The following is a 24,442-nucleotide window of genomic DNA, read 5'->3' as shown; positions in this document are numbered from 1 at the left end:
GTTACCGACCATGAGGTAGAAGTAACAGTGATACTGAAAAACAATATATATATACTAATAAAAAAACAAGAAGAAAAAAAAGTTACCGACCTAGGATAAGGGTAACAGTTATATTAAAAATAAGATGCGTAATAATAGATAAAAGATAAACAAATAAGTTCAACTCGTGCAAAAGAGTCTTTGTGCGAAAGTTACCCTTAGTGCAAAAATTTCTTCGTACAAAAGTGTCCCTTCGCGACTCCTACCCATAATTTTGACTACAAAAGTTATGAAATTTTAAACTACGATTATATAAACTTTAAAAACTGTCATTTACGACTAAATAAATTTTAAAAAATCACAGTTTTTCAAAATAAGAAAATTTAGTTTATGAGTATGCAAATTATGACAGTTCAAGTTTTAAACTATGACAATTTATAATACGGTTGGAATTTAATAACGTTTGAATTACAACAGTTTTTTTATTTTTGTTTTTTTTTAAGTTAACTTTTTTTTTCATTAAAAAAAAATTAAGTTAGAGTTTTGTGTTAGTTAGTGTTAGTGTCATAGTCTAAAGGTTATTCAACATACATAATTCTAGTGTTGGTTTATATTTTTATTTAAAGACTTTTTTTTAATTAGTCACATCAATAAAGTAGCCACAAAAAAAATAAGTTATTATTCTGGATCAAAAAAGATTTTTGTGGTTTTAACTAGTTGCTTTTTATAGTTTCTTTATTTTTGAATATTATTGAAAATAAATGTATTTACACTGTAAAATAATTTAAGATGTTACTTATGAATTGAAGAGTCAGAATTTAAGCTGTCGAGAATTTAAGCTGTCGAAACTGTTGCAGTCTGAGCTGTTTAGAAAAATTTTAGAATTTTGATCATAATAATTAAAAAGTAGTGCACCAAAACATTTTACTTTATAACATAACAAATACTTTTTAGAGTTTAAAAAGCTTGTAATATAGCAATTATTTTTGGTTGTTAGTAAACTTATAAGATTTTTTGTGAAGCTTGAATTTAAGACCGAACTTAGTTGATATAGAAATAAAAAAGTTTTATTACTTTAAACATTAAACATAAACTGTAAATCAAAAACTTAATGTTGTAAAAATTTTCTAATTAACTAATTTATTGATTAAAACTGTAAAACTTTTTTTTAAACATCTTCTATATGTGTCAGTTGAAATTGCAGTAGTTGTATAACATTATAAAGCAAAAACCTAAGCTATATAACTATTTAGTTAAAAATTTCGACAATTTTAAAAGTAACTTTCGATATTTATATAGCAAAACTGCCCTTATTCAGATACAACAACTCAAATTAAGAAATATAAAAATTATGTCAAATTAAATTTTGAAATCCATCTTTTCAAAATTTTGTATTTTAACTAGTTTGTTAATACTAAAATACATAAAAACAAACAACTATAAAAACTAAACAAGGAATAGCAGAATAATTTATTTAAGTATTGTATTAGCTATTTTTTTAATATTTATGAAGCCATGAGACCCACTTTGATCGTTTATATCTCTAAATAACTTAAAATTTCAGACAAGTAAGAAAAACTTTATAATATAAGGTCATCTTGTAAAAAATATGTTGATCTCCTGTGTCCTTAAAGCTAAAAATATTGACCTTAAATAACTTAGTAGGAGGTGAAACAAGCACAGCCAAAATTATCAACTCGGTGTGTAGACTGTGCATAAATAATCTACGACCAATGTTAATCAAGTGCAAAATCTACTAAAAAAAAGAACAGAATATGCCTGTTTGTTAGTATGTCAAAAAATTATAGCTAAAGTTTAGAAAATATTTCTATAACTTTTTCACATCCACTTTTTATATCATACAACTTTAGTATGTTCGAAAAAATATCATATTTTTAACATATCTCGTACTTTTTCTAAATATATATATTAATTGTATAATTACTCAAGCTCTGCAGTGTGTTTTTATATATTGAATCAACTATTGAGAGAGCGAAGGCAAAATTTGTGTATACTCGTCTAAACATCTATATTTTGTAAAATAGGTTTTTTATATACTGCATTAGTTATCCATATTTCTATTTAAAAGCAGAATATAAAATGTTTCAATAATCCAGAGATCTATTTTTAAGTGCTTTTGTTTTAGAATCGAGGAATTTTTTTAACCAGTTTCGTAAGAAAATTATTTCAATAGCTTTTGAATGAAGGCTATATCATCAGAAAAGTTAATTAGAATAATTTATTATCGATGGTATATTTTACTCAATTTCATAATCTCAGTACCAATTACAATCAGATACATTGTTTTTATATTTTAAAGCTTTGTTTACATACAAGTAGTCAAATATTATTTTGAAATAAAGTCACGGTTCGGCTTATAAATTTATTAGCATTTTCGCCAATAATTTCATTTGATGGCATCGGTGTCCTAAAGAAGGCATTGAAAACTTTCTGAGTTGAAAGTTGCAAGACCGAAACCCAGAGGGCGACTTTTATACAAAAAAGGACAAACTTATTTTTTGACAGCGCTGATCAACTTATGGGCCAAGCCATTGTTGATCTAAAAAAGTCTTTGATTAATTGCTCGATTTACACAATAAATGATAAGTGAAAATAAAATAAGAAAAAATTAAATGTGTTGAATCAGTCATATCATTGTTTTAAGTTATCTTATAAAACTACATATAAAATAGTTAACATTTTGAATGTTATAAACTTAAAATAAATTAGAGCTTCGAAATAAACGTCTACTTATATAAGTTTTTGAGATAAGCTTTAAATTTATCAAAATTTTATCAAATTATTAGTATGTATATTTTGAGTCATTAGTATAAGTTAGACTTATATGTTTTTTAGAAAACACAAAAAAAATCTTTAAGTTTTTCAGAATTTGTAACTGTTGGTCTAAAAGTCGTTTTTCTAATAAGGCTTTTATCTTTAAGTACTTTGTTACAAAAATGATACTGATATTTATAATAATATAAATATGTTTTAAGAAATTTGTTATACTGTCTAAGAAAATGTTGGGGTGATAATGTTAATTATTTGACACTTTTATACTTTATACATAAACAACGTTTTGATACAGTATACTGATTTTAATTAGCGCAGGAACTTAATTTAAGTAAAATAAAATGAGGTTGATACCAGAAAGCATAATAAAGTAAGCTCGTATAGATAAAATAACAAATTTATTCTAAAATTTATATTGAAAAACTATTTTGAGTACACAATTTACAGAAACATGAACAAATGATTAGGATTGGCACACGATAAGCTGCACAAGTGGTGGATATGAAAGATTAGAAATATAATTACGAATGATTTTCAAAAATTAATTACTAAATTATATAAGACCCATTTCTTTTGCATATTCCTCTCGCATCTGATACTTCTTTACCTAAAAAAATAATACATTTCGAAAAATTGTTTCACATCGTTAAATAATAAATCTTAAAAATCGTTAACTTCTGATTTCCACACAGTTTTACATGTTGGAAAACAAAAATCTTTACTAAGTTACAACGCAGTTTAACTAAGTAGCACTAAATGTAGTTTATACTATTTAAAATAAACCAAAATTTAATTGACTAACCTATATGATATCTTAAAGTGGTGTAGTAATATATAAACATTAAAAATAATTTGTGGTTAATTTTAGATATATTAAATTAAAAATGTAAGAACAAAATTTAAATAATTAAAAACATATCAGTAATCAATTTGTTCTTACTTTTCTTGTAACGGTGAGAGGGAATTCATCAACAAATTTGTAGTAGCGAGGTATTTTGTAATGGGCAATCTAGAAGTGTAATATAAAAATAATTTTCCTTTAAAATTTATAGTGTAAGTAACAGTGTAAAGTAAAATAAGCTTTTGTTTGCTGATACAAGCAATAATTGTTTACTAACGGACTGATACACTTTGATCATCTAAAAAGGACGAATGAAATTAAAAAATACTAGCAAACATTAAACAAATAAAAAGTTCTACTAAGTAAGACTTAATAAAATGTTCATCTGATGTTAAATAGAAACTTTAAAGGCCCAAAAAATGTTTTGAGCAGCAAAAGCGTATAATATAAACTTAAAAATTAAGTATCTAAAAAGCAAGTTTATAAAATCTCATTTGTTATAATAATTATTTTTCTTTGATATTTTAGTAAGCAAGATTTGTTATGAACTTAACTGTATAACATAAAGAGATAATGGACTTACTAAGTTGAATATTGTTATAAAAAAAAAATTATTTAGGTAAGTTTAAAACCTTAAAAGTTTAATATATAATTGTTTGCACAACTGTAACTTTTAAAACTTATAATTGTAATATAAGTCATAATTGTCTCAAGTACACCTGATAAAAATATTCATAGTACAATGCTAGTAAATGACAATAATTAAAATATATACAAATGTCTAACTAGACCACAATAAACAGTTTTAAGAAAAAAAATGTTTAAGAAAAAGTAGTAAGCAAGTAATTTTCTAAAACCCAAAGAACTGCTTAAAACCCCAAGCAGAAAAATTAAATATGGAAACGGGTTTTACTGCGATGTAGCTATGTAGATCTGTGATTCAAACTTCATTTAAATTCCATCGCACATTAGTTTCATTCAATAGAACTTACACAAAGTTCAAACTAACATTGCCCTTGCAGTAGGTTTTTATTTCTTCTTCAGAGAGATCTCCACCTTGCTTCACTTTCACCCACACAGCAAGCTCTTCACCAAACCTTTTGTCTGGTACTCCAAACACCTATTAATATTTATCTTGTTATTATAACAGTTTTTTAATTGTCTTAAACAAAATAAGTTTTACGAGTTAGAAAGAAGTTATGTGCGTTGAATATTCAATTTATTGTATAAAATTTTTACTAACGATTACAACTAAAACATAAATAATCCTTAATGTAATTTATGTCTTTATTGCATCATAATTTTTTTTTGTTTTACTTTATCTAAATAATTAAATACTGATAAATTTGTTGCAAAGGAAATAATAAATTTTTTATGCTTTATTATATCTAAATAATTAAAAACTCATAAATTTATTGGGCAGATTTTCATAGTTTTGAAACTGAGTCAATAAAATAAAGTAACTTAGTATACTTTAATTTATATGTAATATAAACTAAATCATTAAATTGTTTTGTGAATAACCTAAATAAAAAAATTAAGTTTCTATTTGCTTAAATAATTCATTAAAGACTTTTTTATAAACATTTACTTATTTTATGAACTTACTAAAAACTTATTTTCTAAATTTGTTTGATTAAAAAATAAAAATTGATGAAAAATTTATCATTGTAACTTTAAAATTTAGTTGAAATAATTACTTATGCACAAAAACAACTACCACAAATTAAACAATTAAACCATTGTTTATCACTTGCTTTCTTAAAATATTTATAAGTAAAATAAGTTTAATTTCACAAACTGTATATATTAAAAAATTCAATTGATTAAAGCATGCTCGTTTATGTTGTTACTGAAACGTATATAAAAAAGTGGCAACTACTTGCGCGTCTTCTATAGCAGGGTGGGAGTGGAGGTAGTTTTCGATTTCCGCGGGATAAATGTTTTCTCCTCCTCTTATTATCATGTCCTTCGTTCTTCCAGTGATCCTGATGAACCCGTTCGCGTCCATAGTCGCAATGTCTCTAAAAATAATTTTAGGTGTTAATCGACAAAAAAATCCTTTAAATACTTCCAGAACTTTAACAATTTGCTTTTAATATACTTTAGTTCAAAATTAATATTATTAAAAGTTAAATAGTTAAAACATTATTTGAAAAAAAAAAATCATTTTTTTAAAATATATTATCGTAACAATTTATAGTGATCTTTTGGGAATTAGTTTAAGAACTTGTAACCCATCCAAAACTTTATTTATTTTTCATAAAAAAAACTGTACGAAATAGGTAAGCTACATCAAAATAAGTTTTCCAATAAAAACTTCTACTAATTCTTAAGAAACACTAGAAACTTGTAAATTTGGTTTATGCTAACTTCGGTTATAAACTTTAGTTTATCTGTGTTAAGTTACGATATTAAAGATTAATTTTAACTGTAACCTAAATTTGAATAATACTAAATATTCTTACTTTGAATAAAAGCAAAAAAAAAGTTTGTACTAGTCTAAGATTTCCTAAAAATATCATAAAACTTCTTAATATGAATTTTAATATCTGCTACGGATCATTTAAACCTAAAAGTTTCTTTTATCATAAACCAATTAAAAATGTGTATAACAAAAACTTCATTCAAGATAAACTACTAATAGAGTTTATGTTGTTTATAGATTTTAAATTTAGTAAACTAAATCTCAAAAGCTGAGAAAGATAGTTGTAAGAAAAAAATCAATTAAAAGTAATTAAATACCAAAACTTATTCCATTTTAGAATATAAGGACACTAAAAGATCAGACAAACAACTTCTTTTTCAACATGAATTTAATAAAAATAACAACTAAGTAGCCTAACACTTAAATCAAATGCTTATTAAAATCTTAAGCCTTGTATGTGAATACCTCTGTGATATTTTTGATTAAGTTGAAAGAAACTGATTAAAATTTCTGATTTTACTGACTGCTCCAAACTTGTTAACTTGAAAACATTAACAACTTTGAGTTAGCTTTTAATGAGGCTTAACAAACCCAGTGTGGTACCAATGTTTTTCGTCAATTGCTGATTTCGTTTTTTCCGGGTCTGCCCAATACTTTGCCATGACGCAGTACCCCCTGGACAGCAGTTCGCCGGGTTCGCCCAGTGGAAGTGGACGGCCTTCCGAGTCGGCCACCATGTTCTTAAGTAGTTGAAAAAATATTAAATTCATATTTTAACTTAAGGTGAAACATCAATTACATAATCAAGAATACCAAAAACAAACTAAGTGAAGGGATTGTGGGATAAGCTTTAAAAAGTTTCTAAAGGTAGTAGTTAATAGAAAGTGATTGACTAAAGTATTTGTATACTAAAATACTTTAAACAAGTTTAGATTACAAAGCAACTTTACTAAAGTTGAATTTGCAAATAAAATATTTAAGCAGACGTGTGTAAAAGCAAAGTTTTTTTACTGTTATAAATTACTGAAATAATTTTTTAAAATTACTCTATTGGTAAGTAATAAGTTAATACTAATAAGTAATTACTCTATAAAAATATAAATAAGTTTTATTAAAATCTTCACTTTGAAAAAAAAAATCTTAGCTTAGAATATCTATACTAGAATGCTGCTATATGGTAACTTACACATTTATTTATATAGTTGTAATAAAGTTTTTTGTTTAAAACAAAATACATTTCTTAATTTTTAAAATTGCAGTTTATAGATCATAACTGTTGAAGTAATACCTCACTTTATGTACTGCTAGTAATATCTACAATCTAGAAAATAAAAAATACATAAAGCGTATAATGTAATTTAAAAAAAATTGCTTAATTAAAAACAAATTTACTATTCTTTATATTTTTACTAACTTCTGTATGCGGACAGCTAAGCCCGTTAGAAGATATTCTATCATCATAATTGTTAGACTCATCTGTCATGCACACAACTGGACTTGTTTCTGTAGATCCATAAGCTATCTGTTGTAAAAATTGTTTGCTGGTAAATTCTTCAGTATTTATAAGGGATGCTATATAATATTCTATAAAAAGGATTAAGTAAAAAAAAAAAAAACTGAAATTTACAAACACTATCTGCATAAATACATATGAGTAGATTATGACTTCATTTGTTCATTTACAAACTAAATGTACATCGCAGGCTTAGTCCAGCTCGCGGGTAATACGTTGCCGACCCTTAATTTAAATAATAAGCAATTGGGCTCAATGTTCCCTTATTTTAAAGATTTGTCAGATTCACTGCCTTAAATATTTTTAGTTAATTTGCTTTATTAAATTCTATTCTTTAGATAGTTGGTGCTAACTAATCTAGATTTTTTTCATCTCAAGTGTAAGTACGAGATAAGATAGTAATAGTGTTTATAGCTTTAATTCAGGACTCGGCAGTCATTACAAGTCGCGAGCCAATTTTTCTCCAACAGCTTGGTCGCGGGCCTCACTGAATACATAAAGTATTTAACAGGCCGCAGTTACATTGAAATAAATTAGTAACTAACAATAAAGTATATTTTAATTTAAAAGATTCTAAAGCAGCAATAATAGAGCACTATTAAAAAGTAGTTATTAAATAGCTACTTGTATGTTTTCACCACAAAACTTTTTACTATATTGATTCAAAGAAGTATGTTTTTATCTGAAAATTACGCAATTGACCAGCGAGCTGCAATTTACCGACTAGTCTGATAACTTTTAGTACTAGGTTTAAAGAAAAGTAATAAATTGCATAAAATTAAAAAAAAAATACATAAGTAGTCAGTAAAAGTACATACAATACTAAAAAAATAATATAAATGTTTTATTTTCACAAGTCAATTGAACTTAAAAACAAAAAATAAACTAGCAAGTTTTTTACTTAATATTATTATAATAACAAGACTTGATAAAATAGGTTATTTTAAACAATGCAAGTTTTTTAAGTGTAAGAATGTTATATTTTCTAACTTAAAATTAAAAATACATTCGCAAATGTTATGCTTGTAAACTAATCTTTAAGTTTAAAAATTATACTTAAACATTTGATTACAAGTATGTGCTTACTTTTATTTCCATTGCCAGAATGTTTTTAACAACAAAAACAAAAGAGTATTAAAAAGCTGTCGTAAATTGAAAACTTTAAAAATAAAACAAAGGTACCTTTTACTAAAAAGAATTAATTGCTTATTTGAAGCGTACGCTACAAACTTTATTGAGTTTTTATATAATAAAATAAAATTAAAGTTTATACAAATTCACTTGAATTAAACCATAAAATACACCCACTACTATTTGTTTTAGCTGAAAAAGAGCTCTACAGTTGTTCAGTTGCTAAAACACCATATATTTTTTGATTATTGATTTTTTTCAAAACTAATTTAAGAAACAGCCTTTAATGTTAATATATTCAGTTAATTTTTTTTACAAAAAAAAAAGCTTGAAATCCACAGTGTTCTCAAACCTATTGGTAATTATGCTAAATAGTTTTATTGGAAAATAAAGGCAGGCATGTTGTTGTCGCGGGACGAATTTCAAAAAATAAAAATCTTCGCGAGCTGCAGTTGTAATTTTAGTTACAACATGACTTTTTTTACTCTTCATAACAGACCCCGGAATATTTAATATAAATTTCATATCTCCCGTCAGTTATACCTTTTTTTTATACTCTTTAATTCAAACCGCAGAATATCAAGCGTACATTAAAAAATTTTTTTTAGCAGGCTAAACTTTAATGCTCACAGGACGCATTTTTATCTTTCTCGGGCCGCAGAATGCTATGGCCCTGCTTTAAAACATTCTTTCAACGTTTTAGCAAACATGTTAAAAACATTCAACATTGTAAAAACATTTTTAAATTAATGTTCAACTCAGAGTATGGTCTGCACCAGTATTTTTTATATTTGCATCTGAAAACTTTCAAGTGCATTGTTTATTTTTACTGTTCATATAAAGTTTCTTGATATTCGAATAACCTTTGAATAGATATTTACAATACCATATATAAGTTGTAAACTTACTTTTATGTTTTTTTAATCAATGAGCTTAAAGAAATTTTTGATATTTAAAACCTAAACTGTAAATAGATAAATTTTAACAAAAATAAAACATGATTATGGTCTTATGCGCACAAAAACTTTTCTTTAATACACCGAGCATAGCATTAAAAACTTTAAGAACTACTTGTCTACACAGTTTCATGCAATATTCAGCTTTCTAGAGTGATCATTTTATAAAAGTCTCTTGAATATGTCTTAAAGTGTGCATTTTAAAAGTTAAAATGACTTTAACACTGATAAATCAACTTAACAGGTTAACGCTTTGGAGTGCTACTTAACTGGGAACAAGCCATTTTTTTTCGTAATACATATTCCAAAGATGTGTAGACTAAAACGTTTCTAGTAACAAATTTTAAATACCGAAACTTATAAAACTAACAAAAAACAAAATAGTAAAAAACTTTATTGTTTATGAGATATATTTTTGAAGTCTTACACTATTTGTTGAAGAATAACTCTACTTGAATTTATATGTGTTTTTTTAATAGCTGAATACAATAAAATTATATTTATTTTCGTAATTTATTTTTTGATTATTACTTAACTTTATTTTAACATATTAAAGCTATTAAGATTAAAAAACAAGTTTAGGATTATTAAAGAAATTTTTTTATTATTGTTCACAAACTTGTTAACTTTAATTTTTGTATATTTTAAAAAACATGATTAAAATAATGTTGGCCATCATCAACAAAGTTACGATGTTTTATGCCATAGATAATAAACAATGAACTTCACCGCACGATCAACAACAACAGCATCCGAGACAATCCTAGGACCGGTTTCGTCCTAATTAGGACTCATCAGTTTGTTTTGACTCATCGATAATGTTTATCATCGATGGCATAAATCATCTTAGCTTTGTTGATGATGGCCGAAATAAATACTGGCTAAAACTGATAAAACGAGCGTGGAGAGTAACGTCTCACATTAAGCTGACAATGTCTAAGACGTTGGGCTGTGAAGATTTACCTGCGTCAATTTTTCGGACTTTACCCACAAACGGTCGCTTCAGTACTTAAGCCCGCTTGGTTGATCACAACAGCGGTTTCTCGCGACTATTCCTGCCTGATGAGTCCTAATTAGGACGAAACTGGTCGTAGGATTAACTCGGATACTGTTGTTGTTGATCGTGCGGTTAAGTTTATTGATTATTATTTATAAAATAATGTTGTAAATTAAAAAAAATATATATATTAAACGATAACTTTTATTTTTGTGAAGTCATTTAAAGTAGTTTAAGTAGCGTATAATCGAATAAACAAGGTATGAAGAAGTTGGATACAAGCTATAGAAAATCGGTTTTATATAACTACACAATTATAGTTATAAAAATTTTAGAATATATACAAAAAATTACATGCAGGGTTGCCACAGATCGAGCTGAAAAAAAATTCGTGACTTTTCCAAATCTAATTTTTATTTAAAACCGACTGAAGAATACATAATTAAAAACTTGATTTTTTTAATTTAGTCCAAAATTTCAATTAAACTCTGAAAAAAGATGACTTGCAAAAACAAAAATTTTAAGAAATAACATTGGCAAAATGCAATTTTTAGTAATGATTAACTTTCTTACTGAGAACATGTCTATATCAAAACTTCTGAATTTTGTCTTATATTTTCGTTTTTCCTTTGTGGCAACCCTGGTGAAACAGAAAAACCTCCTACTTAACCTAAAAGTATAACAAAATATATTTAAATTATAAATTAAAACTTACATGCATAAAAATACCCAAGGTTTTTTCAGCTTTTTTAACTAAATCGGGTGGTACTGGGGAGCCTGCTATGACACCTAAGAAGAAATAAAAATGTTAAAAAAAGTAAATAAAATATATGATTTTTTGAAATATTTTAGTAACTACGTACTTGGTAGCCTGAGGTGAAGCAATGTATAAAGTTATTTAAATTAAAAAGAACGTGTTAATAAGTTAAACGGGTTTATTTTGATGAATGACACAAAGAAAAGTAACTTAAATAAAAGGTACAAGAAGTATTGTAAATCTGTTGCTACAAAAATTTCAAAGCTATAGATTAAAATGTGCAAACAAAACCTTTAATTTTACATTATGTTTCTTGTTTTTTAATTTTTAATAAAATATAAAACAAATACTAATAATAATTGAAAATGTATTATTAACAGCGCATCTGTATGAAACAAATTTAATTAATTCTATCAAATAGATGTAAATCTTATAAATTAAGATTTTGTTTTAGATAAAATACTTTAAACTTTTTTAATTTTTTATAATGAAAATCGTACACTAACTCTAGTTTAAAAGAAAGTTACCACAAAAATCGTATTACACTTGTTAGGTGTACGTTTTTCTAAATAAGAAAAAAAAAAAAACGTTTTATAGCACATATACGAAAATTAAAAAACCTTTTTGAAGATGGGGTAGCTGGACATTTTTACTTTCTGCTAGTGCACAAGCATCAACAAACATAGTTGGCGTTCCATACAGCATTGTAACCCTTGAAAATAAAATTATGCATTTCATATGAGCTTACTACGGTTAGATTAAAATCTTTAAAATAGTGGTTATTATCATTTAAATGTCAAACAAAATCTATCTGTTGTAAACAATTTTCAAGATATCTCTATTACATAATTTAATGTAACGCTATGAAAACTTTACTAGAATAATCAGGATAGAATACTTTGAAATCTAAAAAATGGGCTTTGGTTTAGAAACCGCTTTAACTCATGCAATTTTCTTAAATATAATAAAAACAAGTTTAACTTTAAATCAAGTTATTTAAACCAATTTATAAATAAAAAGTAAACGTTATATAAAAATGAATTGAGTTCTAAAGTTAGCGAACAAGCAATAACTGTATCACAAATGAAAACTCATATTACTTTTCGTTTTGCAAACTGTTCATAGTAGCCTGAGGGTCGTATCCTGCTGTTGGAAAGACGTTGGCCACACCGTGAACAGACATGCACAAAAGACCCGCCACCATTCCGAAACAGTGGTATAGAGGTACTTGACAACATATGCGATGCTGCAGTCAAAAACTAGTACATACAAAATAATTTAACATCTAATTTTAATATCAACTTATGTTTCACTTAGTCCTATTTTTACTTCATTTAAATAAGATATCAAAAGTGATAAAATGTTTGCTGCAACTTGAACCAGTTAAAAATTATTTTTTGAACTTTATTGTTTGTTGTCCTGCTTAATTAATTTTAAAACAACTTTTTAAACAGACTCACATCGCTGTCAGGGTATCCAGTTGTGTTCCCTACAATATAGGCATTATTTACAACATTGTGATGAGTGAGAGTTGCCCCTTTTGGGAAGCCAGTAGTTCCCTAATATTAAATTAAATTAATTTAGTATGAATTAAACTATTTAATACAAAAAAGGTTAATTACCTTAAATACACTTACAACTAGGTTTACATTCGTAAACAGTATTTTATTTAAGTGTACACTGTACAGTCTTTAGTTTGTGTTTTTGTTTAATTCTGTTTTAATGAAGGTATTGTTTATAGTTATTTGTTTTAACTAAAAAAATATTGCTCAATTTACTGCAATGTAAAGAGCTTATTTAAATAATAATATTATTACAGATTAAATATTAAAACAAAAAGTATTGTTAAAAAAAAACAGTACTAGACCTCTATTAATAGACGAAAAACAATGAGTATTTTTGTAATGTAATCAATTTTTGCTGTAAAATGCTAGAAATTTAAAAAACTTATTGATAATAAAATGAAATATTACATTGGTAGTACTTAATTGAAAATTATAAGAAGAGAAAAGCTAATTTAAGTGATCAAAATGATACTGTGGTATAAATCTATCATTCAACTAGCTTTTACAACAACTTACTGATGTAAACTGAACATTAATCAAATCATCAAAGCAAAGTGACGACATGATATCGTGAACTTGACCGACTATTGCTGGTGATGACATACTTGCCACGTCATCGAATGAAAATGTACCTGGGTAGTCTCCTTTTCCCATCATAATCACGTGAGTGAAATTAGGAAACCTTTATTATAGTAAATTTCGTGTGATACTACTTCTATACAGTTGAAAAGATGTATGCATTTTTTGGTAATCCATAGCTTAACAAATTGAAACGGTTTTAAAACGCACACCTCTTACTTTTAAGTTGACCTGGTCCACACTCACCAAGCTCCGGACAAACTTTTTTAAGCATGCCGTAGTAATCTTGTGTTTTAAACTTACCAGAAGCCACAATTCCTTTGCAGCCAACTTTTTCAAGCGCATAAGCCACTTCATTAACTTGGTAAGCAGGGTTGACATTTACCTGTTGTGTAAACAAAGAGTGTTAGAAATCAAGTATATATTTTTTAATAATATTTAACAGTTTATAATTTCGATAAAGCTATTTTCTAGTTTCTAATAAAAAATTCAATTGTCAACACCAGTTTTGAAAACTTTTTACAGATTTAAATAGTTTAAAGAAACACGAGTTTAATAATTTTTAAGTACTTAATACTATTGAAAAACGTACCTTATGTATTATATTTAGATTATTATTCAATATTGTTTTAGTGTTAAAGACTGTACTATTACAGGAGACTTTTTAAGTTTTTAAATGTTTTAAACTACTTAAAAAAAATTTTAGAACGAATTAATTTATGTCAACATAACAATTTAAGTTTTTTTTTTTTTAACTTCGAAATTGAGGAATTATACTTATAAACCTAACAACACTTCTAATTAATTTCTAAATATTTTTTTAAATGACTATTTAAAAATTTTCTACTTAGTTGAGATAAATAATTGTTGGTAAAGTTTATATTAAAATACTTAGTTGTTTTAATTTCAAATACATATATTTTTATTACGACTTGTATAACATTTATTAATATAGTTGCTAATGTCCATTTTATTAAAAAACAGTTTACACTTATAAAATACTTAGTTGTTTTAATTTCAAATACATATATTTTTATTACGACTTGTATAACATTTATTAATATAGTTGCTAATGTCCATTTTATTAAAAAACAGTTTACACTTATATTCATGTTTTCTTCTTAACTCTAAAGCAGGGTTTCCCAAACTCATTTACTAAATCGCCCCCTTTTCAGAAGTTTGAAAAATAATCGCCCCCCACGATTTAAAATGTAGTTTTTCTCTTAAGTACAAACTTTTGAGCCAAAAAATTGTGTTCGAAATGTAATTTAGTCTGGTATTTCTTATACACGCACTTTTCGGCTGTGTTCAAAATAGTTTACAGGGCTTGAGAAAATAAGTTACTGTTGTTTTTTTTTATAAGCCCAGTGAAGTGTATAAAAATACTTAAATACTAAAAAGCCTTGTGAAATCAGTAATAAATCCTGTTTAAAATATATTTTTGTTTTGAAACTAATGAAACTTTTAGGGTAGTGGTGGACAACTTTTGTAGTCAGCGATTCATATTTACTAAAAATTCATTTCTTGTTTCAACTCGTTTAAAAAATGTAACTGCGGGCTGCATAATTTTAAAAATAACATGTAGAAAACTAAAATACTCGAGCATAATTGTAATAAAATGATTTACTATTATTGTGATCTATGAAATACTAAAGTAACTAAAAACCAAATTGAAAGTGTATTTCAAAATCATAAACATTAAAAAACTAAATTTTGTTTATTTTGCACAAGTAGTTTCAAGTTACTTGGCGGGTCGAAATTTGATTGAATCTGGACCGTAAGTTACCAATCTGAAATCTTAACTGAAACTTGACATTATAACTATCTCTCATTTAACGAATTTCGGACATTTAGAGTGAATACTAAGTAACTTATTTAAGCCGCACAAAATACTTAAATTATTATATAAAAAGGCATACTCTAAAATTAAATACCAGAGATTAAAAAACTATAAAAGAATGAACATATTTTTTAAACATAATGAAATAGATATTAAAGCATTATTGCTGATCCAGTTTTAGGAAGTTTGACCGACTGGTTGATTATCTCACATGAAAAGTGGGTTTATCAATACTTTCTATTAATGCAGTAAAATTATTAATTTCAATTTAGTTGTAAAATTAAAAATGTAATTCTAAACTTATTAAACTATATGTTTTGTAGTAGAATACGATTAAATAGTTTTTGACTTAAAATAACTTTTAGGAAACTAAACCTTAATTTTAACATTTTTTTTCTTCGTTTAAGTTTAAAAAAATCAAATGTTTTACAGTTAATTCTGTGAACAGAAAGATATCGATTAAAAAAATCTTTTAATTGTGTTAAAACTTTCTTTTGTAACTGTAGCAGTCTTTTTTATTGCTTATTTAATACTGTTTACTTTTATTTTTTCTCTAATTATTAGCCTATAATAATTTACTAGAAAAGAATAGTGAAAAACTAAAAGCTAGTGTTCAATTATTAAAATAAACAACATATTCTAATTGCTAATATATAAAAAAAATAAGATAAAACAAAAAACAGTTGTATTAATAGTTTAAAATTATATAGATTTTCTAACAGTAATAAATCAACTTAGAAAGTAAGTTTGAGTTTAATAATCTTTTAAATGAAAAAGTTGAAGCATTTCAAATAGAGACATCAAATCTGTACTCTATTAAAACCAAAAATAATTTTTGAAATAAAAACTTTAATGGTTATCAAGGTTTTTTATTTATACAGATTAAACAAGTAATAACAAAAATATGTCAAATAAATTTCTTTCAAACAAAAACTTTAACCACTATGCTATAAAAACTTTTAGTGTAATGTAAATCGACAAATATAAACTACAAAATTAACCAGATCAAAACAAAGCTATTAACATACTTAAAACATAAAACATTTTATAAATACAGTAGACTTCCTCTTCAATTCGCACTTTGAACAAAATAAAAAAGTTTAAACTCAAAAAATATTATCATTTTTTTACAAAATGATAAATTTGAATATGTTATATGCAATAACGTTATGAATAAACATGAAATCAACTAAAACATAAAACAAACAGTCATAAAAAAAAAGATCTATATAAGCTATTAAATATTGTGTATTTTTTGTTTTATTAATACTTAGTTAGTAATAGACTTTATTTAAGTTAAATTTGAGAAAGTATAAGTTTGCACTTTTTTTGGGTAAAAAGTGCGAACTTAAGAGGAAGTCTACCGTAATTAATATTTATTAGGCATTATGCAAGCCTGTTATAGAATAAATAACTTAAAAGAATTTTTAATATAAAAAGACTACTTAAATACAATACAAACCAGGTTAAACAAAAAGTATTTTAAAAGATCAAATAAATAAAAAAACTTTCTTAAAATAATGTCTGCTACTGAATTCAAATATAATGCGAAGAATGAGGTTCATGAATTCTTGCAAGTTTTTCTAATCTGATTCTAAATCAGTCAAATAAAGCCTCAAGTCACCTCCTTTACAAATATCTAGATTAGATATTTTGCTCAAGATGTTGATAACTAAACTGAAAGCTTTCTCAACAACATAGCAAGAAGAAAAAAACTAAACACAACAATCTAAATTCCTCTCAAATGTTGGGTACTTTAGCCTTAGTTTTTGTTGAGTTCAAAAGCTTTCATTTCGTTTTTTGGAAAAAATTACTTTAAGTTCAAGGTCAGTTTGTAAGTCGGAGAAGGTTTCCTGTGAGTCGTTTACTTCAAAAAGATCTGCCACGAAGGGATCCATATTTTTATCTATATGATAGCTTTTTTGTGTCAAACCGAAATTTTACTACTTAATATGGTGAAATTGTTAAAAATTCCAGATTAAAAAAAAATTTTTGCCTAAATTGTCAAATTCCAGGTTTTTCTAAGTAAATTGGCAACCCTGTATAGTTTTATTTAAGTCTAACTTAATGACTTTTCAAAAAACAATTGGAAATTTCATGAGGTGATAGTTAATATAGAAAACATAGATTTTTACAAACCATTTATGATCCTAAATAACATATATGTAAGGTTAAAAAGTAGTGAAAAGAATTCCGATCGTCTATCATCTATGCAAGTGTTAAATAAGAAAATATATAATTGAAAATATGTAATTAACTTGAAAGTAGGAGTCATAAGTACTTGATTTTTTTCTCTATATTTTACATAAACACAATAAACTTTTTTGTTCAAGTTTTACCACAGGGTCAAATATTTAATAGCAAGCTAAAATTAGTAAAATAGCAAAATAAAAAGTAAAAATTTTATGACAACCCAAAATTTTAAAATCGCCCCCTTTTCGCCCCCTTACTAGTTATCGCCCACCCTTTCGCCCCCTTACTAATTATCGCCCCCCGAAATACTAAAATCGCCCCCAGGGGGGCGATATCGCCCACTTTGGGAAACCCTGCTCTAAAGTATATCAAAAGATACAAAAGTATGTACATATTCTTTGTTATCAAATTACAACAACTTTTTGAGATAGTTAAAAAAATAGACTAAAAAGTAAAAATGAGGTAAAACTGTAAATTTTAAAGAGTGAATTAATAAAAAAAAACTTGAAAGTGTCTCATACTTTGCTGACTCCTGGAGTTAAATTATATAAACAGATAAAATAAAAAACTACAACTTAAGCATTAAATCAGTTTTATAAGAAGAGTTGTTGATAAAAAAAATCTTGATTTTTGAAGTGTAGATTTTGATGTAGGGTTTTATTCAATTGTGTAAAATGAGTTTAGGTCATGTGTTATACTTATCATAGCATTCACGTAAAAATTAACTTTACATGTATTCTTATACATTTGTTCAAAAAACAGTTGGTTATCAGTTTAAGGTTTTTCTTCAAAATCGTGCTATATTCTTAGTTAAAAGAACAAAGGAAGTAAATTTGTTTTAAATTTACAAAAAATAGTTTAAAATATATGTTACATCAATACGTTTACAATATTGTTAAAAGGAGCGAAAACGTTGATCGTTTGTTTACTTTTTCAAATACTAAAGTAAACAATCAAACAATTTTTTGTATGTTCTTCTAACAAACCTAAAAGGTTACAAAGCAATTGCTAAACTTTGTTTTTTATTAAACAAATTATGATTGGTATTTAATGTAATATATATGTTAAAAATAAGGAAAAATAATGACCTACGTTACATAACAACATCGACAGTTTTATAAACTTTTACGATGAAAAACATAATATGTATATTTCTTTAACTGATTTTTAATAAAGTTTATATTCATAAACTACTGCAATAATTTTAGTTATTTGTAAAATCCATGAAAATATATATCGTTTAATTTTTTAAGTAATACTTGTTACAAAATTTTCTATATTTAAAAAAACTATATGTTTAAATTTTTGTTTTTTTAATAATAACTAGGTTAACAACATATAAAAGTATTTATTTAATTTTTCTTGTAGCCTTTTTTTTGAAAAATAACCAAATTATAACAAAAAATGAAATTTTCATCTAGAAATAGAAGACTAGCGTTCATATATCACTAAATCTTAATTTAAAAAACTGTACTCAATTTATTGTGTGAAAACTTATTAAACTTGTTTTAAGTAAACATACTAATTAAGTGTAGCATACCAAGAAAAACTAAATACAAACCAAAATAGCGCCAATCAAACTAGTTGCAAATTGAGTTATAGCCCATTCTAAGCTACTAGGACCCCAAATACCAATCAAGTCACCTTTCTTGAAACCTAACTTCAATAACCCAGCAGCAAAATTTTCAACCTATAAAAATCATTAGTTTTTGAACTAGCTGAAAGTTGCAATAATCGAACATAAAAAACAAAGTTAAGCACACAAGTATGAGCAACTAGAAAAATAGCTTTGTTGACAATTTATTAGATAACTTTCGTTTTAATTTTAGTTTGAATAATTTGCTCTTTATAACCTTTTTTATATTTATTTCATCATAATCAATTGAAAATTTAACAAGTCTCTTCAAAACTATTTTACTACTGACTTTACTTAAGATAAGGATTTCAGTATAATTCGAAAAGCTTTACCTATTTACAGGGTTGCAAGAAATGTTTGAAAACTTTTTATAGGTTTTCAAAATTTCTTTCAGATTTTTGAATGTACAAGTTTTTTTGTCCATATTTAGTTTAAGGTAAAAAAAAAACTTTCTTAAAAATTACTGTAATGCTACTATAAATGTGTTTTATAAAAAAAAAGTTTTATTTTATAGAAAAAAAGAAATTTTATATGATAGATTTAAAATAACTTATCAAAATTTATCATTTTACAAGTAAAAATTGTTTAAAATTTTAGGTTTTTTAGTGGTTTCTGTTAAAATTTTTAGGTTTTTTAGCAACCCTGTAGTAACTAAATTTACTAAAATGAAAAACTTGGTGATTTTAAGTCGCAAATGGTTTTGAAAGCATTATAATCAATTACAAAAAAAGATTAAAGTATATATTTAAAACCAACTTGAACATTTTAGATCTCTTTGTTATTTATTATTAGTTAAATCGTAAACACTTAGTAGTAAAAATACAGTTAGTGTTACCTTAGCTAAATTTATACTAAATAAAGTACTTCGATTTTAATTTATTAACAATTATCTTTTAAGTTTTTCTATAAATTAAATTAAATATATTCTATAACTGTTTAGTTATTACATATTAATTATTAAAAAAAAAGCTTTTTATAAAATTTTTTAGATTTTATTTTTGTATTAGGTAAAAAAAAATTTTAAATATTAAGGCAGTTTTGATGTTACCTCAGTCCAAAATTGAGAAAATGTTTTTCTGGTATCAGTTTCACAAAATACAACAGCTTCTTTATCAGGATATTTCTCTACTGTTTTAAGAAAACTGGACCCAATTGTTTCATGAATAAGAGGTGTGTTTGATGTACCATGACAATAACTGGTAGTTAGAGGAAATCTAAAATGCAAATAAATAGTATTAACTGTTTTGTAATTTTTCCTTTATATATTAATTCGAAAAAAAAAAAACTAAATTTTAAATAGCCGTTTTTTTTTTTTTTTTCATTTTATTTCAATAAAAATCTTTATATATAGTTTATAATCAAGTTAGTTTATACGTCAATGTTGACAACTATTAATGAAGTTTTCTGAGAAAGATATGAACAAAACAAGTTTGTTGCAATATAAAACTACTAATTTTGACAGTACTTAATCTGCATATTTTATTTCAAGTTGTAAAATGAACAATAAGCTAACTAATATAGACATAAGGAGATAAACTATTGATATACTATTAATTGATTCTACATGTAAAATAATGTTTAGCCCTGTAGGACTCTTCAGTTATAATATAAATTTAAACTTAAACTGTTTTCTCTCATTAAGTTAACTATTTTATCTTATGTTTTACTATATTTTATTATTGCAAGTTTATTGTCAATACGATGGAACTAGACATCAAAACCTAGGCCACTTAAACTCGAAGACATATAACAAAAAGATGAAAAGTAAAACCAACATAAAAAGTTCATATTGTTTAAAAAAAAACATAATTTAATCTTAATTTGGTTTTATTTATATTATCTTCACTTATTTGATAAACTTTAACTTTTAGATTTAAATTATAACTAAAGAGCCCTACATGGCTAATTATTTTTTTTGACAATTTGTAAATAAATTCTCAATGAATAATTAACTTAATAAAACTAAACAGTTCGCGGAGTATTAAAAATAATATATAATCTAAGGAGTAGAAAATGTATCAAGGAATGTATTACAGTTATGTGCTTAATAATTATATATACATTGAAAAAAAGCAACATATAAACCAGTATTTACATTATACAGTAAGCTGTCAGCTAGGTACGCACTTTGAACTTAGCACAAAAGTGCGCACCCAACCAGCAGTGCGTACCTTGGAAATTTTGGTTTTTAATTACCTAGTCATTAAGCCTAATAAAAACAATTTTAAATCCACTTAAGCTTACAAATTACTATTAACGCAAAATTCTCAAAAACAAAAACTTTCATCATAAAAATAAAACATATTTGTTTATTTTAAAAGTCTTGAGTATTTATTCAATAATACATGTTTATATGTAGGTATTTATTTTTGTAAGTGTATTTATGTTTTTATTCAACCCACAAAGTTTTTTTACATATCTTGTATTTCCTTGTACCTTAAAAATTTACATAGCACATATAATTAAATACTAATATTAAATAAATAAACATTTATAAAAACATTGATTGTGCTTCTACTAAGTTTGGTTTATTTAAAATAGCTTGTTTAGTATTATTAAGTTTTACTCCTGCTTACTTATTGTTTAGCACTTTTTTTAATTTTAATTGTTATTTCGGTAGAAAACACAACAGTAAAGGATAAAGTGGTGTGTTGCTCTTAGGAGGAAATAGTTTGGTGCTCAAAGTACACTGTGGTTTCACTAACCAATATTTGCAGTATGTCCATGCCATTGATCTTGATTGATGGTAGAATATTGCTCCTTGGCTTAAAAATTTAGTTTTTAAAGCAATGGTAATGCCAAAATCTGGGCATACTGACAAAACCTGAGTCAGTAGTGTCTGAAGATATGAAGTAGTGTGTATCATCAGCAAATAGAACATTTTATACTTAGAAATTTGTCATCTTTTGCTTTTCTGTCAGACATACAATGTTGAAAAGGCAACCAATCAGTTTTTATATGGAGCTTACTCCTGCAGCTGATAATCCGAAAGCACGGTTTAACAGTATTGAAAACAAAAATCCAAAAAGAGTTAGAGCAAGTATGCAACCGCGCTTTAGCCCATTTAGATTTTAAATGGATCAGAAATACTACCATAATACTGGATGGTTGTCCTTGTGTTTGTTTGAAAATACTAAAACATCAAATCTTCAAAACATTGCAATCAGTCCTTTCTTACTTACTAAATCAAAAGCTTAGGTTAAATCAATTAAAGCAAAACAAAAAAGTAAAATTTGTTTGTTGCATTTCTCTTGCAGCTGTTTAACAGAGAAAATTATATCACTGGTTAAACATTTATAATTATAGTGGGCAACATACAACCCACAAGCAAAACCCTACCTTTGTATTAAAAGTGACCTGTTCCCAATTTTTTACAAAACTTAAGTGAAATTTAGCATGCAAAAGGTAAAACTACAGCCAAGCAAGCATGTACATCTTGCCTGCTAAACTAAAATTTGAAACTTAGACTATACATTCTGGGACTTAAAGTTAAAAGCGTAAACGAGGTTTTAGGAACATTATACAGAAGACTTAAACTTGACGGTCAACAACAGGTCAACATAGAATAAGTATTCAGTCAAATTGAATCAGATAATTCGGTAATTTCCATGAATTAAATGAAATTGAATTGCTCCAGTCAGCAATAGGCAAAAATTTCAACATCTGGCCCACAGACTAAAAAGGTTGCCAACCACTAAATTAGAATTAAGTCCACTCAGAATGCACTCTTTCAGCCAGTTTTTTTAGTCAAAGAAGAATTAGAAGAGCTAATTGTGCAAAAGTTTTACTAGCAGTTTTAAGAAGAGATAATACACTTTTAATGTTGTATATATACTACATAAAACAATACTGACACTTATAATAAAATTTATGATAGAAAATATTTAAAACTTTGACTTATTCAAGTATACTTGTTTTCTTTCATTCAAGTTTAGTTGTACGTTTGTACATTATAACATCGAGTAATTTTTAGTTGTAAATCTTAACCAAATAACTTAATAAACCTAAATTATATTTCCTCAGAAAATAAAAAGTAGTAAAAGTAATTTTGTTAGCTTGTTTAATATTTTATTTTATTTGAAAGCTTTATAAAATCACATTTGATGTTTTTAAATCAAACCACTTACCTTTGTAAAGCAATAAAATAAAAAGGTGTAAAAAAAATTGAAGAGTATAAAAAACTGTTTCATTAAAAAAGTTTATAGTTAAGGTAATCATTATTATAAATAAAATACCAAACAAATCTAAGCAAAACTTGACCTAATGACGTAAAATTTTAAGATGGTCAACTAAAAAACTAACTAATTCATAACAACACTTAATTGTCATACTTTAAATCATAAGTTTGCAAAATACTTACTAGATGATAACTGTGATATAGTTTTAAACTTATTAAAGTATAATATATATATTTAGAAAGGATTTTAAATACAAAACATTTGTTTTTAAAATGCAATGTAATATGTTTGAAAGTTTCTCAAGAAATAATGTAACACTTAAAAATTTTTGAAACTAGTTTAAGAGATACTCCAAAAAATGTAGACTTTAAGTATAATAGTTTAAGTAATTAATGCTAAAGTTATTTATTATTGGAACATTTAAAACGTGCTAACAGTTTTTTTTTGTGAAAATGAAGAAACTAATTAAAAACTCACTGGTTGTTAGTACTATACTTTTTTTGACCAAAGCATGCAGTTGTAGGAGTTGTAATTTTAAACAAAGTGTTGATAGTAGAAGTTTTACTTATAAAACTTTTACTAAGCATGTTTACAAACTTAATGTATTAAATCTGCTGGAATATTTTTTTAGTTTTCTGTTAATTTATTTTTTACTTATAAATAGTTTTAATGTTAAATTATACTGTTTATATTTACTTCTATAGCGATTGTGCTTTAAAAATAAAGCAGAGCAAGATGTAATAAAAATAGACTTTATTTTAAACATGATTCAAGTTTAACGATCAAAGTAAATTCAGAAACAATGATAAATTAATGCAAGTAAGGACTTTTATTAAAGAATAATATTGAAAGCTAAGTTTTTAATTATGTTTGAAATAGTCCAGATTATATTGTTATTTTAAAGCCATGTTAATCAAATAACTTAATAAAGTTATTTTTGTATTTTTGGAAATTTTTCGAGATTTAATTTTTGAAATTCAAGCTACCAACCCTTAGGCTGTCATCTCTATATATTCCCAATTTTTTATTTTGAAAGAAATTATTTTTACTTTTTTA

The 24,442-nt window shown here is 25.5% G+C and overlaps 1 protein-coding gene across 1 annotated transcript; it reads right to left on the bottom strand.

The window, feature by feature from the left end:
* Positions 1-3,152: 3,152 nt before the first annotated feature.
* On the bottom strand, positions 3,153-24,002 carry LOC145843794 (medium-chain acyl-CoA ligase ACSF2, mitochondrial-like). Its single transcript, XM_082951024.1, has 15 exons — positions 23,864-24,002; positions 20,257-20,422; positions 19,134-19,262; positions 13,752-13,924; positions 13,477-13,642; positions 12,856-12,954; positions 12,496-12,641; positions 12,016-12,107; positions 11,354-11,427; positions 7,456-7,563; positions 6,633-6,781; positions 5,496-5,637; positions 4,623-4,733; positions 3,713-3,781; positions 3,153-3,379 (listed from the first exon to the last, which is right to left on the bottom strand). Exons 1-15 carry the CDS (start codon positions 23,971-23,973, stop codon positions 3,326-3,328), a joined length of 1,788 nt encoding a protein of 595 aa, XP_082807150.1. The 5' UTR covers positions 23,974-24,002; the 3' UTR covers positions 3,153-3,325.
* Between the last annotated feature and the right edge of the window lie 440 nt (positions 24,003-24,442).

This window comes from Thalia democratica, chromosome 9 (assembly GCF_965202585.1).
Source record: "Thalia democratica chromosome 9, ktThaDemo2.hap1.1, whole genome shotgun sequence".
NCBI lineage: Eukaryota > Metazoa > Chordata > Thaliacea > Salpida > Salpidae > Thalia > Thalia democratica.
Note: the sequence above shows the minus strand (reverse complement) of the source record. Positions and strands in the feature narration are given on the sequence as shown.